Source organism: Arvicola amphibius, chromosome 13, assembly GCF_903992535.2.
Source record: "Arvicola amphibius chromosome 13, mArvAmp1.2, whole genome shotgun sequence".
In the NCBI taxonomy this organism is placed as follows: Eukaryota; Metazoa; Chordata; class Mammalia; order Rodentia; family Cricetidae; genus Arvicola; species Arvicola amphibius.
The window spans coordinates 4,897,370-4,918,486 of record NC_052059.1 but is presented as its reverse complement, the minus strand read 5'-3'; the positions used below and the strand labels follow the sequence as shown (position 1 = coordinate 4,918,486).

General features: G+C 41.3%; 1 protein-coding gene across 1 annotated transcript in view; it reads right to left on the bottom strand.

The window, feature by feature from the left end:
- Positions 1 to 20,728, bottom strand: part of Uggt2 (UDP-glucose glycoprotein glucosyltransferase 2) — a 106,541-nt gene extending 85,813 nt beyond the window's left edge. Inside the window, exons 1-8 of the mRNA XM_038310088.1 lie at positions 20,531 to 20,728; positions 16,003 to 16,085; positions 9,550 to 9,680; positions 9,003 to 9,115; positions 7,867 to 8,041; positions 4,451 to 4,547; positions 2,464 to 2,533; positions 341 to 441 (exon numbers count right to left, since the gene is read on the bottom strand). Coding sequence (XP_038166016.1) covers positions 341 to 441; positions 2,464 to 2,533; positions 4,451 to 4,547; positions 7,867 to 8,041; positions 9,003 to 9,115; positions 9,550 to 9,680; positions 16,003 to 16,085; positions 20,531 to 20,682 — 922 coding nt within the window. The 5' untranslated portion in view covers positions 20,683 to 20,728. The remainder of the gene's footprint in view (positions 1 to 340; positions 442 to 2,463; positions 2,534 to 4,450; positions 4,548 to 7,866; positions 8,042 to 9,002; positions 9,116 to 9,549; positions 9,681 to 16,002; positions 16,086 to 20,530) is intronic.
- Positions 20,729 to 21,117: the final 389 nt, after the last annotated feature.

Here is a 21,117-nt window from a genome sequence, read left to right as displayed (position 1 = left end):
ATTTGTGTGTGTGTGTGCATGTGTGCCTGCATGCATGTGTGTGTAGAAGTGTTGATTTCCTATCATTGTAGGTCCAGAGTCCAGAGCCATTCACAAATTTGGCGTGGCTCTCTGGGGTATGTGTGTATATAAAATTGTTAGTGAATACAGAGTATGGTTTCTGGAATGATGGAAATATTCTGAACCTGGCTGTGGTAACTGCAGCAGAACTCTGAAAAAGCACTAAAATCCACCCAACAATACAGCTTAGAGGGGGTGAATCCGTCTCACTAAAGCTATCACAGTGAGATGGGGATGGAAGGACGTGATGGAGAGAGGCCAAGCCTGCCCAGCACTGTACCTTGCAGCTCCCAGACCTTCAAAGGCAGCAGTGCTTTGCTGCTCTCCAGCAGGTACTTCTGGAATCCTGTCAGATTATCCTTGAGATCGGGATATCTTTCTCTGCATAAGAACATTAAGTAATGTTAATTGTTACCATTTACCACAAATTGTGATATAAGCAATATACTTTAGAAATTCTTTTTTTAATTAGAGAAGTTAAGAGAGGTTTAAGCTTTGATTTGATCATGAATACAGATGGATCTGAATTCAGGTCTTCATGCCTGTAAAGTAAGCACTCCTTACACTGAGCCACTGACCAAGCCTCTCTTGTCCTCATTAGTACTAAACATGTATATAATGTTAATTATCAAATGGTTATGTGATTTTCATATTATAATATTTATAGTCCTCACCTTTCAAATACTTTTAAGTGTGTACTCACAGTACAGGTTACTAGTGACCTACTATGGGAACTCCGTCACTCAGTCCCTAAACCACTAAAACTGGAGTTCCTAACGGAACAGCATGACAGCTCGCAGGAATAGTGTGTGTAGTGGTTTGAATAGGAACAGCCCCCCAGGGCTCACAGGACAATGCGCATCTGATAACTGACTCATTTGTTTGCTATGTTTATTATTCCATTGTTTTAAGGTTTAGCTTGATCTATAAAATTTGGGGTTTTGTTTATAGAACCATCTTTTTCTGATTAAAGGGGGAGAAACACACATTTAACTGTGACCTAAATGCAAGTCATTGAAAGTTCCAAATTTTTATTTTGCTAACTACTTTGGGGATGCGATGCTATATTAGAAAAGGAATTCAAAATTCTAATTTAGACAACAGTATATTGAACATATTTCAATTTCAAAAATTAATAAGAAAATAAAGTTTGATAGTAAATAATTCAATACACAGAAAAATGTTTCAATTCCTGGCAAAAAATTCAGCAAGAAAAAAAAAGCAAAGGTCAGGAATAAGTAATTTATTGGAGAAGAATCTCAAAGTCCAATAAGTATGCACAGAGAAACTAATCTTTGCAATAAACTGTCAATAGCCTACTGTCCCTGAATTCAGACTACAGAGCATTTCAGTCCAGTGAAATAATTGTAAAGAATCATTCCATTCACTGACACAAATTTTAACATAGTATGTTGTTAGCACAGTTCTAGGAAGCAGATACACTCATGTGCTATTGCAGATATACTAGCAAATTTTAGGATGGAAATTTATAAACATGTATCAAAACTCAAGAAATACAAATATTTTGACATTTTTTTCTGAAAGTTGGGACAAGAAAAATTGGAGATGTACATGACTGGGTACTTTAAAACACTCAACGGAAATATGAGTGGGGCAGTTCTCTCCTGGGACACTGGGAAAGCAGGTGCACACTACAGCTCCACTGCGTAAACAGTGGACCCTGTGGCATTTGTTTCAGCTATAAACAGGTGCAGAGAGAGTGGGAAGACTCATGGCTAACACTATGGCAGTGACAGTTATGGAATTCCTAGTTGTGGAATTAGTGATTATTTTAATTTTTGTGTTTTCTTGTGTTTGTTTTCTCTAGTTTTTGACATTAGCTGTCTGTAAATTCTTTAATAACTAAAAACAATACTGTGCATCTCAAATGGTATGTGCACTTGTTAGTTTTATGTCAACTTGCTGACACAAAGTAAAGCTATCTGAGAGGGAACCTTAACTGAGAAGAGGCCTCCATAAAATCCAGATGTACGGCATTTTCTTAATCTCACTGATCAGTGATAGATGGGACAGGGCTCAGCCCACTGTGGGTGGTGCCCTCCCTATGTTGGTGGTCCTGAGTTCTATAAGAAAGCAGGCTGAGCAAGCCACGGGGAACAAGCCGGCAAGAAGCACTCTTCTATGGCCTCTGCATCTGCTCCTGCCTCCAGGCTCCTGCTTTGCTTGAGTTCCTGTCCTGACCTCCTTCAGCGATCACGATAGTGTGGAAGTGTACGCCAAATAAGCCTTTCCCCCCAACTTGCTTTTGGTCATGGTGTTTCATCTCAGCAATAGAAACTCAAACTAAGACAGTAAGAATATAGAGAAAGAACATGTGGCAACATGACACACCACATTAGCTACTTTGCATAATAAACACATTTCATGTCTGTCCAGACTCACTTTAGCTTCCCAAAGAGAAACCCTTGCACGTCGCCCGCGTCAGTCTCCTCTGCAGCCCTGTCACTCACAGCTGCAGGAAAGGACAAAACAAGAATTTGTAGGCTGGGAAAAGAACATAGAACTCCCAATAAAATGAATTCTCTTAGTTTTACATTGCTTTTCTATCATGCACAAGGTTAATGTATGTGCATGTGCCTATATTACAATCCTAAATAAATGTGCTCTATTTTAAAAAATGGACTTAGATGGTTAAATATTTCATAAACACAAAGAATGTCATATAAATTACTTTATAGCAACTTTCTATTTTATAAACCAAAATGATTGAGACAAAGGACACACAAGAAATACTGGCTTACACTTTCAGGTCTGATGGTAGATCAATACCCTAACAAATGCGAGATTTTGCACAATTTAAGCAATCTTAAAAGATAGTCAAGGATCTTTAGAAAGACACCGTGGTCACGGCCGCAAAGAACAGTGGTCTTCATTGTACTCATTTCCCTTCTTGTGCCAAATAGTGTGGAAGTCCAATACGGGAAGAGTATAGTGGCTCGCTCTTCACCCCACTGATGAAGACTCGGCAGGCATGCACTCCCTCCTTGCTCTGCTGAAGCCTGGGGTCTCTGGGCTACAGCACAAATGCAGGGTGCCCTGATTTAGTCATACATTGGCCAAATACTGGCTGAATCCAATCACTGGGTAAACTTTGCTGTCTATTATGATTTCTGATGGGATAGATATCTGGAAAAAGATACTAATGATAAATATCACACTTGGTAGGAAAAGAGAAAGTCAAATGGACAACTTTGACAAAGGAGGCAAACTTTCTCAGCAAAGGCACACCATGAATGGACCAGAAAGGGAAACGGAGCTCTGGCTCTGATGGGCTAGGAACCGCACATCTCCCAGCTGAGGGGAGCTGCTGGGAAAGGGAGCGCTACTTTTCTTTGAGAGTGCTCCACTAGTGAGTGGGTGACGTGGGTGACACTCCCATACCAGGCCACATACCCAAGGATATATGGGGCACAAACTGCACTTGAGCTTTCTTAAGGTCATGCTCAACCTCCTTAGCTATCAGGGAAATGGAAATCAAAACAACTTTGAGATACCATCTTACACCTGTCAGATTGGCTAAAATCAAAAACACCAATGATAGCCTATGCTGGAGAGGACGTGGAGTAAGGGGTACACTCATCCATTGCTGGTGGGAATGCACTCTTGTGCAACCACTTTGGAAAGCAGTGTGGCGGCTTCTCAGGAAATTCGGGATCAACCTACCCCAGGACCCAGCAATCCCATTCTTGGGAATTTACCCAAGAGATGCCCAATCATACTACAAAAGCATTTGCTCAACTATGTTCATAGCAGCATTATTTGTAATAGCCAGAACCTGGAAACAACCTAGATGCCCTTCAGTGGAAGAATGGATGAAGAAACTGTGGAATATATACATGTTAGAATACTACTCAGCGGTAAAAAACAATGACATCTTGAATTTTGCATGCAAATGGATGGAAATAGAAAACACTATTCTGAGTGAGGTAACCCAAACCCAAAAAGATGAACATGGGATGTACTCACTCATAATCGGTTTCTAGCCATAATTAAAGGACATCGAGCCTATAATTCAGGATCCTTGAGAAGATAATAAGAAGGTGAACCCAAAGAAAAACATATAGTAATCCTCCTGGATATTGGAAGTAGACAAGATATATGCTTCCCTGCTCCTATATCCACCCTTCCTGTATCCCAAGCATCCCATTCCCCCGAGCTCTCCCCATTCTCCCCTTCACACTTTTCTCTCCCCATCTCCCCTTGGCCCCGTCTCACCTCACCCCCAAGTTCCCAATTTTTGCCCGGTGATCTTATCTAGGCGGAACTGGAGGGGAGAGTGGAGGAAGTGGGCATGGCCAAATACACTGTTTACATGAACACCATTGTCAAAGCACACAGAGGAGCCTTATTTAAACATCAGAAATCTTACTTTTCACTTGGATATCATCCAATGCTTTGTATTCTGTATCTTTAATCGCTAGCTCCACTCCATAGCCAGATAAGAGCATTTTCTGTGAACTTGGCTTCTGTTCAAATCATTTAGAAAAACAGGAGACAATTAGGTGTCTTTCATTAAACTTAGTACCATGTCATATTAGGGTTCTACAGCGAATCACTGATACTGGAGGTACACATGTGTGCGTGTGGTTGGGCGCTGAGGCTTGAGCCCAGGGCTATGCACGGATGGGGCAGTACTCCAGCACCAGGCTACAGCCCTGCCCAACACAAAAGTTTTAACCACCATGCATGATTATTATCGGGGGGGGGGGCACTCAGACTCTCTACATAGTTTACCAAAGAACCAGAATTTTGTTGATGACATCTTCCTTACTAAAAACTTGGTCATGACTTTTCAGTATTTTTAAATGGAAAAGGTATTTTCTGGTCATAGCTCCAGAGAGTTAACAGAGGCTCCAGTGCAGCAAAGTGTACTTCTCTCCTTCACCTCCATAAGACTCGCTGGCTCCAGACAGCCAGAGAGTAAGCAAAAGTAAATAACAGAAACCAGAGACAGACAGACAGACAGACAGACAGACAATAAAACACTTAGTGCTTAGTGCCTTAAAAACCCTGCTTAGATCCTTCTTTGAGTATCTCAATGACTAAAATATTCCAAAGGCTACAAAGTAAAGAGTGGCTACAGTTGACCATACCTGAGTTATCTGCAATATTTGGATTATCAGAATTTTTAGTGTCCCTGGAGAGTCCTCCAGCAAACAAGGCAAGTCATGTTTCCCCTTGTAGGAGGCAATGCAGATGACTTTCAGGAAGATGTCGAAGTTTCATTCGTCCTCCATCCTGAAAGTCCCACCTCCATATGGTAACCATCATCGTCTGTTTTTCTGTTCCATAGGTTAGAAAACTGGTTTTAATTTGTCTAAGTGTACTAAATTCTTAGAAGAAGCCATGTGTCTTTGAACCCCAGTCTGCACAGGGACAGTTTGGTGCTCCTACATGTGAGAGAGGAAGTGTATGGATGGACCGGAGGGAAGGAAACTGATATGGGATTCCCCTCTGTATGTTGTGAATATGTTTTATTATCATTGGTTAATAAAGAAGCTGCTTTGGCCTGTGGCTAGGGCAGAATAGAACGAGGTGGGAAAACTGAATGGAATGCTGGGAGAAACAAGGTAGAGTCAGAGAGAAGTCATGTAGCCTCCCAAGGACACAGACACCTGGGAACCTCACTAGTAAACCACGAAACTCATGGTAAAATACAAAATAATGGAAATGGGTTAATTTAAGATATAAAAGATAGTTTGCAATATGCTTAAAAGACTGGCCAAGCAGTGTTGTAATTAACATAGTTTCTGTGTGATTATTTTGGGTCTGGGTGGCCAGAAACGAACAAGCAGTCTCTGCCTACAGGAAACCCCAGGAGTATACCATCCCTTTACTCTATTGCTTTTCCCTAATATTTTTATTAGCCTTAAGATTAAGCTTATTAGCAGAGTGCCTATTTCTTGGCCTGTTTTACTTTCAAATAGTAACATGTATGAATAACCTTTAGATACACAGTACTTAGAACTGCTGCTCACACTAAAATTTGATTTTCTAGTATCTTAGGAACACTGCAATTAGATATAGCATGTAGAAAGTGAGTTATTTATAATTACTAATATGAAAATTTGAAAATGTTCTAAAGAGTTTTCAATTTCATGTAGCTATCCCCAAACAAAATTGTAGCTGGGAGCTTAGAATATTCAAGTCATAAAGCCACATATCTTGTCAGAGTTCATAAGGAAATGCAATTCCATATAACCAATGTCTATTATAGGTACTAAAAAGTTATTGTCTCCTGTATAATAAAAGAAAAATGTTTATTAAATTTGTATTTGTATGTACTTCCTCGTTTGTAGCTTGGATTTGTGAACTGAAGAGCTCGTAGACCAAGAGGGCTATGAAAAATCTTATTTCTATGTCTTCCCCACAAAAGGGGCATCTGCTCAAAAGGAAGCATGAGAAGTCTATTTACATTAAAAACACATGTTGATTAAATTTGTATCATAGTACTGTGAGTGTATACGACGTCATTCATTAACTAGAAGGCCATAATTTAATGATACAAAGCATCCTCATGGTTACTATGATCCTATAGAAGTATATTTTTGGTTATATTATCCAAAGAATATTTAAGACAGATCCTCAAAAGACATGCACATCTTATGGCAGCCATATTAGCATGGTGAAGATAAATAAGATAAATATCTACTTTTATCTCCTGAATCCATTTATTTGAATGTGGCTCTTATCTCTGGTCTGCTTCACCGAGCATAGAATTACACCCACAGTGTGTTACTGCCACTGATGAATATACATCTATTCTGGCAGAGAAAGGAAAATGACTGAGAATTTCTACTTTCAAGAAGATCAGCTACACAGAATGCTTTGTATGCACACTCCAGTCCCGTCATTTGAGCCTCCTTTATCTTCACGTTTTTGTTGAAATACTTTATTATCATCTAACATAATATACTATGGGTTATTCACCTCCTGCCACTAAAATTTAGGTTCCTGAAAAAGGCACTGTTTCTATATTACTGCCTTGTAAATAATACTTGACATAGAGGCACGTGAAGAATTAATGACTGAAATATATTAATATTTACAAAACATATATACTCAATGAACCTATGCTTTTGCTATATATTTTAATCTTCATGTGGACTATTAAAATATCTATATTCTAGTTTACCAAAAAATAAGATTACTTAACAAGATTTCCTCATTACTAGTAAATAGCTTTGATTTAACTAAACTCAAAGAATAAAATTTTTAAAGATAAGAATAGTGAGGAGCACTGGAAAAACACTTTAGTCATATATGATTAATGGGATAGATAAACCTACAGATGACCTCTGCACCACAGCTGCTCGCTGTTTGTCTTTAACATGTAACTATTAGAACAACTGCAACATCCTCTTCGATTTAGCATCCCGAGACGTGGAGAAAATGGCTGGGGCAGCCCAGGCTCTGCTCATTTCTCCCTAAAATATGATGTTCTATAATGCTTTACATCAACTTAGAGCAATTCTTAGAGCTATGTAAATGTTTATAGCAGTAACAAAGAAAAAAGATCTACATACAGAAACCTAAGGGCTAAAGAAACAGGCGTGCACAAGGAAACAAAACTCATGAAGACAAAGGGCAGGAGCTGCAGACACTGGAGCAGAATGTGCACCGCTGAAGCAGAAAGATCAGACCCCAGAGCAACCTTGAAACCAAAGGGCTTCCACACAGAAGATGAATAAAATAGACAAACCTTTAGTCTGGGCCAGAAAAGAAGAGCATAACACAAATTACTAATATTGGTAAAACAAACCAGTAATAACACAAAGTATGTACCTTAATATAGTGGCGGAGAACATACAGAATTTTACCATTTTTAGATTTCTTAGACAATACTCTGTGAAATTCAGCAAATTCTCTTGTCCCAATTTCTGCATAGAGAATAATCACTGGTAAGTTCTCATTGCCTGTGGGAAACTTATGATCTCTTTCAAATAGGAAAGGCCTGGGTCTAAAACGGAAACAATACAGACTTTCAAAAGCAGTGAGAGTCAACAGCGTATCCAACATCTACCTGATATTTCATACTTTCTTCTATCAGAGAACTCATAATGTACATAAGTACGGAAACAGGAAAATAGCAATAGAAAAAGAAGAAATTTGTTTTATCCAAAATGAACCATTAAAAATGTTTTACTTTCCACTAAGATTCATTGTCAATAAAATAACAAAATTTTAATTATAATTTTAATCAATTAAATTTTATATTTAATTAAAGCAAATTTTCACTATAGTTCATATTCCCTTAAAACAGTTTCCAAATACTTAAAGGACTATAATGTAGACCTCCATCAAAATCAGTGTTTCACACCAAGAACTATGAATGAGATCCTTGGGGAAGGCTCAGGAGGGAGAGGAGCCCTGCAGATCTGTCTGCACTACCTGTCCACACATTCTGACAGCTCATGTCCAGGCCCTGGCCTAGCTATTCACAGTTTCTAGTAAATTATATAAATTATACCTTTACTATAAAGTTAGTTGCTATCATTTACTTCACCCTTTCAGTTTCTGAGGCACAGGCCACTTAAATATTTAGGATACAGTAGAAAAGAAACCAGATAAAATAAGACTAGGTGAAAGAAATGCTCAGATTTCTTAGAAAGCAATTACTGCTTTAGGCCACTATTTTTTGGCAGTTTTCCTTACACAGAAATTCAGACACACGTACAGCATCTGATACATGTGCAAGGTGTGAGCACGGAAGGAGGGTGGGTGGCAGATTTGTCCTCACACATCTCTAATAAAAACATTCCTAGTGTCCTCAAGATTACTTACAACATTTTTTTTAATCTTTATAAAAGGGCTTCAAAAGATAAAAAGCTTCATGCAGATATCTTTGAATATCTCAGAGTATTAAAATTTCTATTCCAGTTCTCTTCTGCACTAAGCACTTCTCTATTGTGTTACTTTACCTTGACGTAGCCTTATTCAGCAGCTTCTTAATCTCACTAATTTTGCAGGTGTGCTTGCCATGCACAACCACAAATGCACCGCATCCGTCTGGTGGGGGCTCAGCAGCAGCAACCTGCAAGGCAAATGCAATGCTGTCACAGTAGCTCGTCATTTGCACACCATCTTAAATCCTGTCTGTTTTCAGCTAAAACAACTCATCTTTTACTATCAAGTTACTGTTCTAATTAATGCAAAATATTTTCTGTGAGTAGAATTGAAGAAATATTTAATAAAATCAACTTTATTGTAGAAGACGTGCATGCAAGAATTTAAATTTTTAGTATAAGTAATTTTTCTGGCACTGTATTTTCATGCTTTCCTAACTCCAAATCAACAGTATTTCTTTTTTTCCAATTAGAGTCAATGACATCGATGGTGATAAAATCAACAGGTTATGGAATGAAATACGCATCTGTAGAACACACTGAGTCAATGATGTTCGCTTTAAGTAGTTCAACATATACTGTGGTATTTACCCTCACTATGTACTTCTTGGGGCGTTTTTACCTGTTGGAACATCTGAACAGTCGGGGAGTATGCCCTTAAACAGAAAGAAAACTTCAAGAGGTTGATGTGTATATTGTCTAAGAACTGTCCAGCCTTCTTCAGGATTAGGTTGTAGTAAGAATAATCTGATTCTACAAAGAGAAAAAGATGTTAGCATTTTATATTCAGCATACTGGCATATCCCTCCTATCGTGCTAATTGAATTAATGTCAAATTATCATATTTTAAGTTTTGGTAAGCTGCTAAAGAAATAATTATTTTGTCTATTTCAGTATTTCCTCAGAAATCAAAAGAATGATATGGTTAAAAAAATCTTGCCCTTAAAATCTATTTGGGATCTTAATGAAAGCCTTGGCAGTCCGGTGCCAAGACTCTCTTCAGGGTTCAGAATCGGACTCTACAATAAGCAAAAGGCCTTTCTCCTCTAGCTACCTGAGGGCGAGCCAACAAACTATCACGTGTGCTCTTCTGGATCAGTCTCTCTATTGTTCTACTTCTAGTCTCATTCTCCTGTCCTCTCCTGACTTCTCCTGGCTTCTTCTCTAGCCTCAAAGCTCTTCTTCACAGAGCCTTGAAACGATGAAGAAATTACAAGATTACCTCTCATTGGTCAAAAGCACATCCCTAGGGTAAACTATACTGACCCAAGGCATTTACCATGGCAGCACAAAGGTCAAAGGTTACAGGAGTGAGACTGACCAGAGGCGGGGTACAGAGCCAGTGAGATAAGCTTTGAGACATAGTTTCCTTGTTAGCAGACTGGCAAGCAAAGAATTGGCATCCTTTTCTTAGTAATCTTGGCTGGACGTCTGCAGCTGACCTCGCGCATAGCTCTAAGGTTTTAAACTTGTGATCTGTTTACAAAAAGCCTTTAGTCTAGTGTGAGCTCGCTCGCTCTGAGGTGAAAGTGAGATGATGGTGTGCAGTCAGTCTGAGCACAAGACCGCGGCAGACTTTGAAGTGTCTACAGTCCTCATGGGACAGAGAGATCTAGTTTGAAGCACATCCTAATAGATACCTTCTATATTAAAATTATACAGCCAAATGAAAAGTCATCTTCCTGACCTGACCACCCACAGACACATGTACTCATAAGATTGAGATGTAATCACGGATTACACATACACATCACACTACAATGCAGGTATCGAGGAGGCACCCAGCTGCCTTAGCAACAGTGAGCAACAGTTTCCAGAGTTGCTGGTCCTGCAGGCCTTTCCTGTGCAGGATTAAGCTCCATCAGATAACTATTCCTCAAGTCGGGGGAAATAGGACACTTGTTGTCACGCTTCACTCTCATGGCCCCTGACAGAATCTATATGCACTTTAATACACTCCAACGGTGTGGCTATTAAACAGGATGGGTTAGATTCAATGTGCAGTTGAAGGGGGAGGAGCATACTAAAGCAAGCAATAATATGACTGAAAAGATATAAAGTACAAAAAAAAGAAAAAAAAGAAAAAAAAAGATATAAAGTACACCAAGTTTGGTGCAGCAAGCCAAGTATATTCACCATGTCCACAATATTCTAGAAAACACAATTCTAACCTGACTTTTGATGGAGGAGGGTCATCTGTCTATGTGTTACTCTCATTGGTTAATAAAGAAACTGCCTTGCCGGGCGGTGGTGGCTCACGCCTTTAATCCCAGCACTCGGGAGGCAGAGGCAGGCGGATCTCTGTGAGTTCGAGACTAGCCTGTTCTACAAGAGCTAGTTCTAGGACAGGCTCCAAAGCTACAGAGAAACCCTGTCTTGAAAAAAAAAAAACAAAAAGAAACTGCCTTGGCCTTTGATAGGACAGCAGCTTAGATAGGCGGAGTAGACAGAACAGAATGCTGGGAAGAAGGCAATGAGGCAGATGCCTCAGGCAGACACCATAGCTCTCCTCTCCAAGATGGACGCTGGTTAAGATCTTTCCCAGTAAGCCACCACCTCGTGGTGCTACACAGATTAATAGAAATGGGTTAATCAAGATGTGAGAGTTGGCCAGTAAGAGGCTAGAGCTAATGGGCCTAGCAGTGTTTAAAAGAATACAATTTGTGTGTTATTTCAGGTAGCCATCCGGGAGCTGGGCGGCGGGAAGCGGCCCGCCGCTCCTTCTACAGACTTTCATCATGAAGTATCAGTTTTGTCTAGAGATGGGGCACACTGAGAAACTGCTTCCTTTCTCTAAGCTGTTCTCTAGACATGAAAGAGAAGATTGGCTTTTAAATTCTGTTTTAAAACTTTGGGATACAAAGGCCATTTAATTTTGGGGTTAGGGTAGGCAGGAGAGAACGGAAGAAAGCTGAGGACAGTCTAGAGGTGCTAATGGAGATGAACCAGAAGGAATCTTTTATCTGTGTGTTCTTTCCTCCACCCACAGTTACACACAGAAAAGTCATGGAAGTGGGCGCGGCTTTTCAGAGAGAAAGGTTTCAGAGGTAATGAGTGAGAACAAGGGGGGCAATAACTAGAACTCATTACACGCATGTGTGAAATCACCAAAGAGCACAATTTAAAGAAACAGAATGTAATACCTATACTTTATAACTAACAAAATCATCTATATTATGGAATAGAGGGATCAGGCTATTTTATGCTATTAAAACAATTGAGTTTATGCACACTAAGTAAATTGCAGGTCATTTCCAATTTCTCTCCATCTTCTTACACTGTGCGCAAGCTTTGTCTATTGAGTGCTAATATATGCAAACCTACACTTATTGTTGGCCAGTGCAGTCAGCTGTTGACTACTCTCTTCATAGTTTAATGTCCTCAGAGATGTAGCACTTACCCGACTTTAACACTCTGAGAATTCTGTTGTGCCAGGCAAGGCCAAAGAATGCTTCCTGAAGTAGTAGCTCAGAATGTAGACTACCAAGTGTTATGAATTGCAGTGTTTTTAACACACATTTTATGCACTTGTAGAAATGCAATGGATTAGTTATAGAATACAGTATGTTCATATATCTGTGTGTGCATGAACGTGTGTGTATGTATGTACAAGCACCCATGTGTGGTTATCAGAGCACAGCCTTAAGTGTTACGTCTCAGTTACTTTCACTTCATTTGTGAACCAAGGTCTCTCACTGGTCGGTACCTCTCTGGCAGGCCAGGCTGGCTACCCAGCAAGCCCCTGGGATCCTCCTGTCTTGGAGATTACAGTCATGGAACACAGGGAAGGTTTTCATTCACAAACCATGCTCTCATGCTTCAGCAGAAAGTGTTCTATTAAGTGACCTATCCCCCAGCTCTGAAACTTAATGCTTTCTCATCATCATTCTTTGGCATGGAAGTAATAAATTCGTGTATCTTTGGATTGTTTCTTAGACAAATAATTACATCTATTTCATCAGCTTCAACTTCAAATTTTCTTTCCTCTCTAATAAATGGTAAAATTATATGTATGCCTAATTTGTTTTGAAATCAATTTCCTTACAATTTATTATCAAGCATTTGGTTCTTTGGTTCTATCCCTATATGCTGGAAATGAAGGGTCATGTGAAAATGTCTTGAGTAAAAAAGGGTCACAAGTAGAGAATGTTCAAGAAGCTCTGCTCTAGCTGACTAGGTGCCATCCGTGTCCGCACACTGTGTACCTTAGAGCACGCACAAGTGTTCAGCTGCTGCCACCTACTGTAAAGTACTGAATACATACATTGCATTTACTCATCCTTTAGCAGTGTCTAACATCACTTAATACAAAAATAATGGTTTTTAAATTCTAACGTTTATCAGGGAAGCAGTTTTTAAAAGAAGAAAATCACTAGGTTTTAGAAATATTTTACTTAAAATGCCATTAAAGGAATGCCTGACCTCTTTATTTTTTAAAATATTTCTAATTAAATAAAAATTGCTAAATTTAAGCCGGGCGGTGGTGGCGCATGCCTTTAATCCCAGCACTTGGGAGGCAGAGGCAGGCGGATCTCTGTGAGTTCGAGGCCAGCCTGGTCTACAAGAGCTAGTTCCAGGACAGGCTCTAGAAACTACAGTGAAACCCTGTTTCGAAAAACCAAAAAAAAAATTGCTAAATTTAAAAGTTGCTTGAGCCAAACAAACCGCAGCAAATTAACATGTAACTAATTAACTTCCACTTTTACTTGAGTACAAAGAAACCTGTTCACCTAGAGTAAGAAGTTTTCTGTGTAGATGGTTAAGGGTTTCATGTTTATGGAGTCTATATTCTTGTCATCTACTTTGTTTCATAAAGAAAACATCTTTCCTTGGGGCTGGAGAGAAGGCTCAGCAGTTAAGAGCATGGGCCGCTCTTCCAGAGGTCCTGACTACAATTCCCAGCAACCACATGGTGGCTCACAACCACTATAATAAATCTGGGGCTCTCTTCTGGCCTGCACATGAACTTGAATGCAGAACACTATATATAAGAAAAAATAAATCTTAAAAAACTTTCCTTTAGATTAGCCCCATAGTGTCTGTTGCTAAATCTACATTTAATAACTTTGATGTTTTAACATTCTCTAAAACTACATTAATGTATGCATTAATATATATACTTTAAAATGTAATTACTATTTATAGTAATTTATAGATAAAATAATAATTTATAGATAGATGAAAGCACATCTGACTTTTTAGGGCAACTACAGAAAATAAATATCTTTAAGAGTTTAAAAGCAAAAATATACTGGTAATAAAACTAAAGCAAGGCCAATAAACATTTGTCCAAACTCACAGAACATACAACAGTATGTGTGATCTTTACATTTTAAATGATAAGGACGTGTCCTCACAGGTTAACTGACTCAGGCGAAGGGCATTCACAGAGCACATGTGAGCATTCTCTGTTCTCCCTGCTCACTTCTACTGTAGCCTATTCAAAGTCTATTAAAATCCTAGATGCAAAGCTAATACTATTTCAAGGAAATTTTGGTTAAATAACTCAACAATTTTGATTTTTTTCTTTAATATACACTCACTACTGTTTGAGTTTTCCTACAGGCTTTGTACCTTAGAAATGAATGCTGAGAACAGTGTCTTAGGGTTTCTATTGTTGTGCTAAGGCACAGTGGCCCAAAGCAATCTGGGGAGGAAAAGGGTCAGTTGCAGCTTACATGTCCTGATCACAGACTTTCATGAAGGAAAGTCAGGGCAGAAATGTGGGCAGGAACCTAGAGGTAGGAACCTGAGCAGAGAGACCATGAACAAACAGACAACAGAAAAGAGCTGCTTATAGGCTTGCTCCCCAAGGATTGCTTTGCTTGCTTGCTTTCTCTTTCTTTTCTATTTCTTTCTCTCCCTTCTTTCTTTCTTCCTTCCTCCATTCCTTCCTTTCTTCTTTACCTCCTTTATGCCTTTCTCTCTTTCTCTTTTTTTGTTCTTCCTCTTTTTCTTTTCCTCCCCCTCCTGCTCTCTCCCTCCTTCCCTTCTTTTTCTCCCCCTTTCCCTTCCCTTCCTTCTTCCCCTTTTTGAGACAGGGTCTTACTTATGTAGCCTTGGTTGACTTGAATTTTCTGTGTCAACTAGTCTGGCCTCATCCACCATGCCCAGAACCAGCCTGTTTTCATTTATATCCCAGGACCACCTGCCTGAGGCTGGAACAACCCGAATGGGCTGGGTATTTACTGAGAAAATGCATCACAGGCTCACCCATAGGTTAATCTGAGTTGGGACATTTTTTTTTCCAATGAAGGTTCCCTCTGTACAGATGACTGTAGCTGGGTCAAGCTGATATAACGACAAGCAGCACACTTTCTATTAAATCATCTTTTCAACTTTGGAGAGGGTTTTTCTTTCTTTGAGACAAGGTCTGGTGCAGCCAGGTTGACATCTGACCCAGTTTATTACAGAATGACCTTGATCTTCTCATCCTTCCGCACCACACATGATGGGCTAGCCAGAGCGCACCATCAAGCCTGCTTCTTTCTTTCTGCACCACACGATGGGCTAGCCAGAGCGCACCATCGAGCCTGCTTCTTTCTTTCCGGACCACACATGATGGGCTAGCCAGAGCGCACCATCAAGCCTGCTTCTTTCTTTCCGCACCACACATGATGGGCTAGCCAGAGCGTACCATCAAGCCTGCTTCTTTCTTTCCGCACCACACATGATGGGCTAGCCAGAGCGCACCATCAAGCCTGCTTCTTTCTTTCCGCACCACACGATGGGCTAGCCAGAGCGCACCATCAAGCCTGCTTCTTTCTTTCCGCACCACACATGATGGGCTAGCCAGAGCGCACCATCAAGCCTGCTTCTTTCTTTCTGCACCACACGATGGGCTAGCCAGAGCGCACCATCGAGCCTGCTTCTTTGGCAATGCTGGTGATCCAAACCAGGGCTTCCTGCCTGCTACGCACCAACTCTACCAACAGAACTACATGCCCAACCTTCAATTTAATGTTCAGAATCACTAACACAATTTGCATTCATATTTAACTATTACCACTTAAAATATATCTAATGCATGCATGTAAGTATAAATTTCATATGCTAAAATGTGTACATCACTTACCTGTTTGTTTATAAACTGCTAACTCTCTCACTGTCTCCACAAACTGCCAAAACCTTTCATTGCTTTCTTCTGCCATAAACTCACTGTTAAAAAAATGACCCATGAATAAATAAAAACAAAATTAGTTTAGATACTATAAATTATACTGTAGAACAAAATAATGTTTTATTACAAACCCCCCAAACTAATGCTAAATTACTGATATCAATTTATGTAACACAATATGAAAATAAATTGACCTTCTCACCTGGGGTAATTATATATGCACATATACATATATAAATTATGCTAAGAAGACAACACTGTGTATTACTTCTGGCTTTTCCTTATTGACAACTTAGAATTTGTAATTTGTTTTTCACTCTACATGAAATACCCCTAAGGTAACAAAAATAAGAGCATTAAAGGTAAATAAACAAATCACCCATTGTTCATCAACAGAACTGGTACTCTAAGTACTCCATAGAAATAATATACAGAACCTTACTGCTGAAGAAACAAAAGACTTTGACACAGACATGGAGAAACCAAACTGCAGGCTGTTTGGGGAGAAAACCACTGGTGACCTCTGCACATGCATGACGAGCAGTCTGGAAAAGTGGCCCACTGTTTCAACAGCAGCGTCAGCATTAGGGGCTAATAAACAATTTTCTGTCTGGATTTAAGGCCCGCTCCAGAGGAGGAAACTCGTGCCTGATACTATAGACCTTGCAGAGACTTGGAACTTGGGGGCATGTTATAGGCCCTAGGGAGAAGCCAGCACTGCTTCACTAAATGGACAGAGCATCAAACAGCCTTCTCAACATTTCCTTCACACCGCCGTTCGTGCATTTCCCAGATCCTCATCAGAGAAGCACTCTGCTTCTCTGTGAGTGGAAGTTAATGCAATGACTGAACACTGGTCAAAGTATAAAGAGTGAGCATCTGTGGGTGCTCGTCCTTGAGAGACTATCCTTACCACTTCCCTAAACGTCCAGGGAACACTGAGAAACAGGTGGAAAATAGGAAGACAGAGGCAGAGGATCCCTGCTGTGAAACCGACTTCTGGACACAAGACCTCTGAACTCAAACTCACGGTTGCTGTGGCTGCACAACATCAAGCTGGTTAACTTTCCAGCATGGACAAAAACAGGACTCACAGGCCCCAGTCCAAGCTGAGAAGCTTCTGGCAGATAACTCATGGCTTCTGCAGTGGGGAGAGCCAGTTGTACTCAAGGGTACGGCTCCTAGGCTGTCCAAGCTCAGGCGATGGCCGACACCATGCACACGTCAGTGGCAGTGATTCTTATCAGTGTGCTAATTTTTCTTAGATGAGAGGACATGGGTGGGGACTCCAGGAGGATTTGGGGAAGGAACAGGGAATAGATACGGTCAAAATTCATTTTACAGATATGTGAAATTATCAAAGGATAGCATATATAAAAATAAAAACCAAGAAGTTCAAAAGCCAAAATAGTAAACTTAACTCTTTATTTACATAGACAATATTACTTAAAACAAAAATCCTAATACAAAAATGAACAAAAATTGTTACACTGTACAAGGTCTTTGGGCTTAAAGCCCAAATAATCTCCAATTTTTTAAGAAAAAAGGTAAAGGTCTTTAAAGACCTTTCAGATAAAATGAAGTGTTACTTAGTCCAGCATAGAAGAGCATGCAAAACACCTTAAAATGTCCATCTTGATGACTTAAAAATAAAAATCAAGATTTAAAAAGTTGAAGCAATACTAACTAGGATATGACACAAACCTGGGATAGTACAGAATTTTAGATAAAGAACAGCATCTGAGGCTCAGTGGACTTGACAAGGTGTAGAACAACGCACAACTTGAATATACCTGAGCAGTATATTCAATAGGAATAATAGGAATAATAATAGGAATAAGCAGTTCCTATTCTAGGTTTTGGAATATTTGCCTATGCAAAATTCTTACTTTGGGGAAGAGACGAAAGTCTAATTATTTTATTTATTTAATTTATTTGAAGATAAAGTCATACAATATTTTTAATGCACTTGCGTTTTGATTCTGTCCCATAAGGTCAGGTGTAGAATTTTCCACGTTGGAGGAATGTTGACACTGTCAACACCATTTAGAATTCAGGATTCGGGATGCTCAACGTGCACTGTGTAGTCACAGTAAGACAGGACTGGATTATACTTGCTTTCCTGAGCACAGCACTGCTCTAGGAACTCAGGTGGATCCAGAGTTGCCGTCTTTAGACCAGTTTCACTTGAAATGAACGAACAGGTCCAGGAATCACCTGCCTCTACTCAGCCAACAGTTAACTCAGCTGTCAGCCTGACTCTTGGCCATCTCTCTAGAACAATTCACGGTTCCTGGTTTTTGCATGATCTCCAATACAAACAGGTTCCAAATTTCCAGAAAGCAAAGTGTTTCTCTCCTTGTTCTGCGACACACCCAGCAAAGAGCGCTGAGGTGGCATCTTGACTGCTGCCTGGAAGTCTCCTCAAGTCTCCTGGGCAATTTCTGCCCAGTTTATTGCTTCCGAGGTGGTGTTCACAAGCGGTTGAACCTACATTACCTAGTGCTGTCAGTATATGACAAGACTCATCTTTTTCTTGCTTTCAATAATACATTCCGTTTGAACTCTTCCCAGAACTACTTTCAATATTCATATTTCATCAATATTTTGTTCAAGATTATGATTCTCCAAAGTAACAGCATCTGGTTCTACCACACCCTCGAGTCCTTATCAGAATCACCACTATTATTTGGGAAGTCTTTCACAGCTGTCTAGTCCTTGTCTACATTTCTTAAAGTTCTCCTCGCCCAGCTCCACAGCTACTTCTTAACAGTTTGGGATTCTTGTTGCATTGAAATCCCACATTTTGGTACCAAACTATTTTTTTTTAATTGCTCTTATAATAAACTGCCAAAACCATTGTGGCTTCAAACACTACAGACTTACTCTCTCACGACTCTAGAGGCCAGAAGTCCTACATCAAGCCCCTGGCAGGGCAGCCCTTCTTCTGAAGGCTCTGAACAGACTCCTCGCCTCTGGGAGTTTAGTGGCTCCAGCTGTTCTGTGAATTGAGGCTGTTTAACCCAATCTCCAACTCAATCTTTGCATGGCCTTTTCCTTAAGTATTTTTATCTGTCTTCTGACATTGGACTTGGGCCCACCAAGATAATTAAAAATGCCCCAATATTCTCACTTAGACTTGTAAAGACTTTTGACCTAAACAAAGTGTCATTTGCAGATTTTGGGGGGGGGGGCGTGGTTAGGATGTGGACATACTTTTGTAGGAATCTCATTCAACACAGCACAAGTAACAAGGGTGGCAAATTTGACCCAGACTACCTTGTGAAGGGCTTTAAGGAACATTCTATCTGGAATTTGCAAAAAATAAAAAAGCAGACAATGCAACTAACAGTTCAAAAAAAGAAATTTGGCAGCTGGGAACTAAGTGTGTGACCAAGTCCAGGCACTGCTAGGAGACACTATGGACTAGAGGAAGCTTTAATAATTTATTCAGTAAAAACTGTTGCTAGCAGCCAGTAAATAGAAGATAATACAGTGTGATGGGGTTTCATTTTTAGAACCATGGGATGCTGCTTTATAAACACATCAACAGTTACAGAACTTTATGCCCAATAGAAAGGAAAAAAACAGATAGTTTCCTTTTATAGCCTCAGGCTGGCCACATACTCATGAATTTACAACCCTTCTGCTCTGCACGGATTACAAAGGTTTGCCACCGCAAGCCACAAGAGGCAGCATTTCTGTTTCTGTTCACCGGAATTTGAAAGGGTAAAATCCAGTAAAGACGTCTGTTTTCTGCTAGGTAACTAAACAGAATGAGTAACAAATCCCCATGGATGATGTGTGTGTGGTGGTGGGGGGTTATCGCTGAAAAGCTGCCTCACCATCCCACCGCAAACTTGGGAATGAGACAAGTCAAAAAGTGTAACGAGAAAACTAGGAGCTTCAAACACAATCTGCTAACCAGAACTTTGCAGAGAGCTTGCGTTAAACTGTGCCGTCCTTCTTCCACGTCGGTAGGACACACAGGGACACGAAGACAGAGAAGTTTTAAAAATCACGAGCGGGTGGGGCAAGTGAGTGGCGGAGTTGTGTAGAGCGACTGCCCTGAGCAGTGATGCTCCAGGTGCCTGGGGACACCGAGGGAGGGAGCAAGAAGCCACCTGACAAAAGACGCCGCCGAGGGACGCCGGATCTGAGGGTACTCTAGGTCCCAGGGGGTCCTGGGGTCTTAGGAGGCGCTGGATCTGCGGGGAGTCAGTGCTAGCCGCCGGGGCAGTGGGGACGCGCAGTCCCGGAGGACGGTAGATCTAAGGGGACGCACGGGTGGGAGGGGAAGACGCATCCTAGTGACTTCGGGGCCTGAGTGGACCCCAAATTTGGGGACACCCTGGTCCCGGGGACGCGGGATAGATACAGCCCCTTGCCGAAGGGGGATGTCTATGGAGATGCCAGGGTCCCTCCACTCGTCGCTATTCCCCGGTCTCGGCGCTCGGCTGGACCCAGGCCCCAGGGCACCCACCTGGCCTCCAGCAGCAGCGGGGTCTCGGGCCACTTGGCAGCCAAGTGTGCGGTGACTGTCTTGGACGCGGCCGCCGGGCTGGCGCGGAGGAGGGCGAGCCACAGCGCGACGGAGCGCAGGAGCAGCCCCTCGGAGGCTCTGGCCCGTGCCATGGCGCGCCCAGGGAAGCGCGAGCCGCCACGCTACAATCCCCGGCTCCTGGTGCGTCGCGCCCCACTTCCGGTGGGGGGAGCCGCAGTCAGTTACTCGGGCCGGTCACCACCGTGCGCATGCGTGGCCGGCGAAGCCCAGGGGGCTCGGTGCGGGGAGCCCCCGCGGGCCGACTCCGGAGCTCAGAAGGGTCCCCCTCGGGGCCTCGGGGTCCTGGGATTGAGGGCCCGGGACACTGGGCGCGATGTCCGTCCGCCCAGACCAGTCTGAGACTAGCCGGAGCTGCCCCAGTCCAGCTAATCAAGGACCCCTGGGCTGATCCACCCCGTAAGGGTGGAGGTACTGAGGGCAAACTTCCCAGTTAGGATCACCTGGGGGTGCGTGGGAGTGAGACCAGGCCTTCAAAATAACGTCTAAGGCCCTAGGCACTCGTGTGC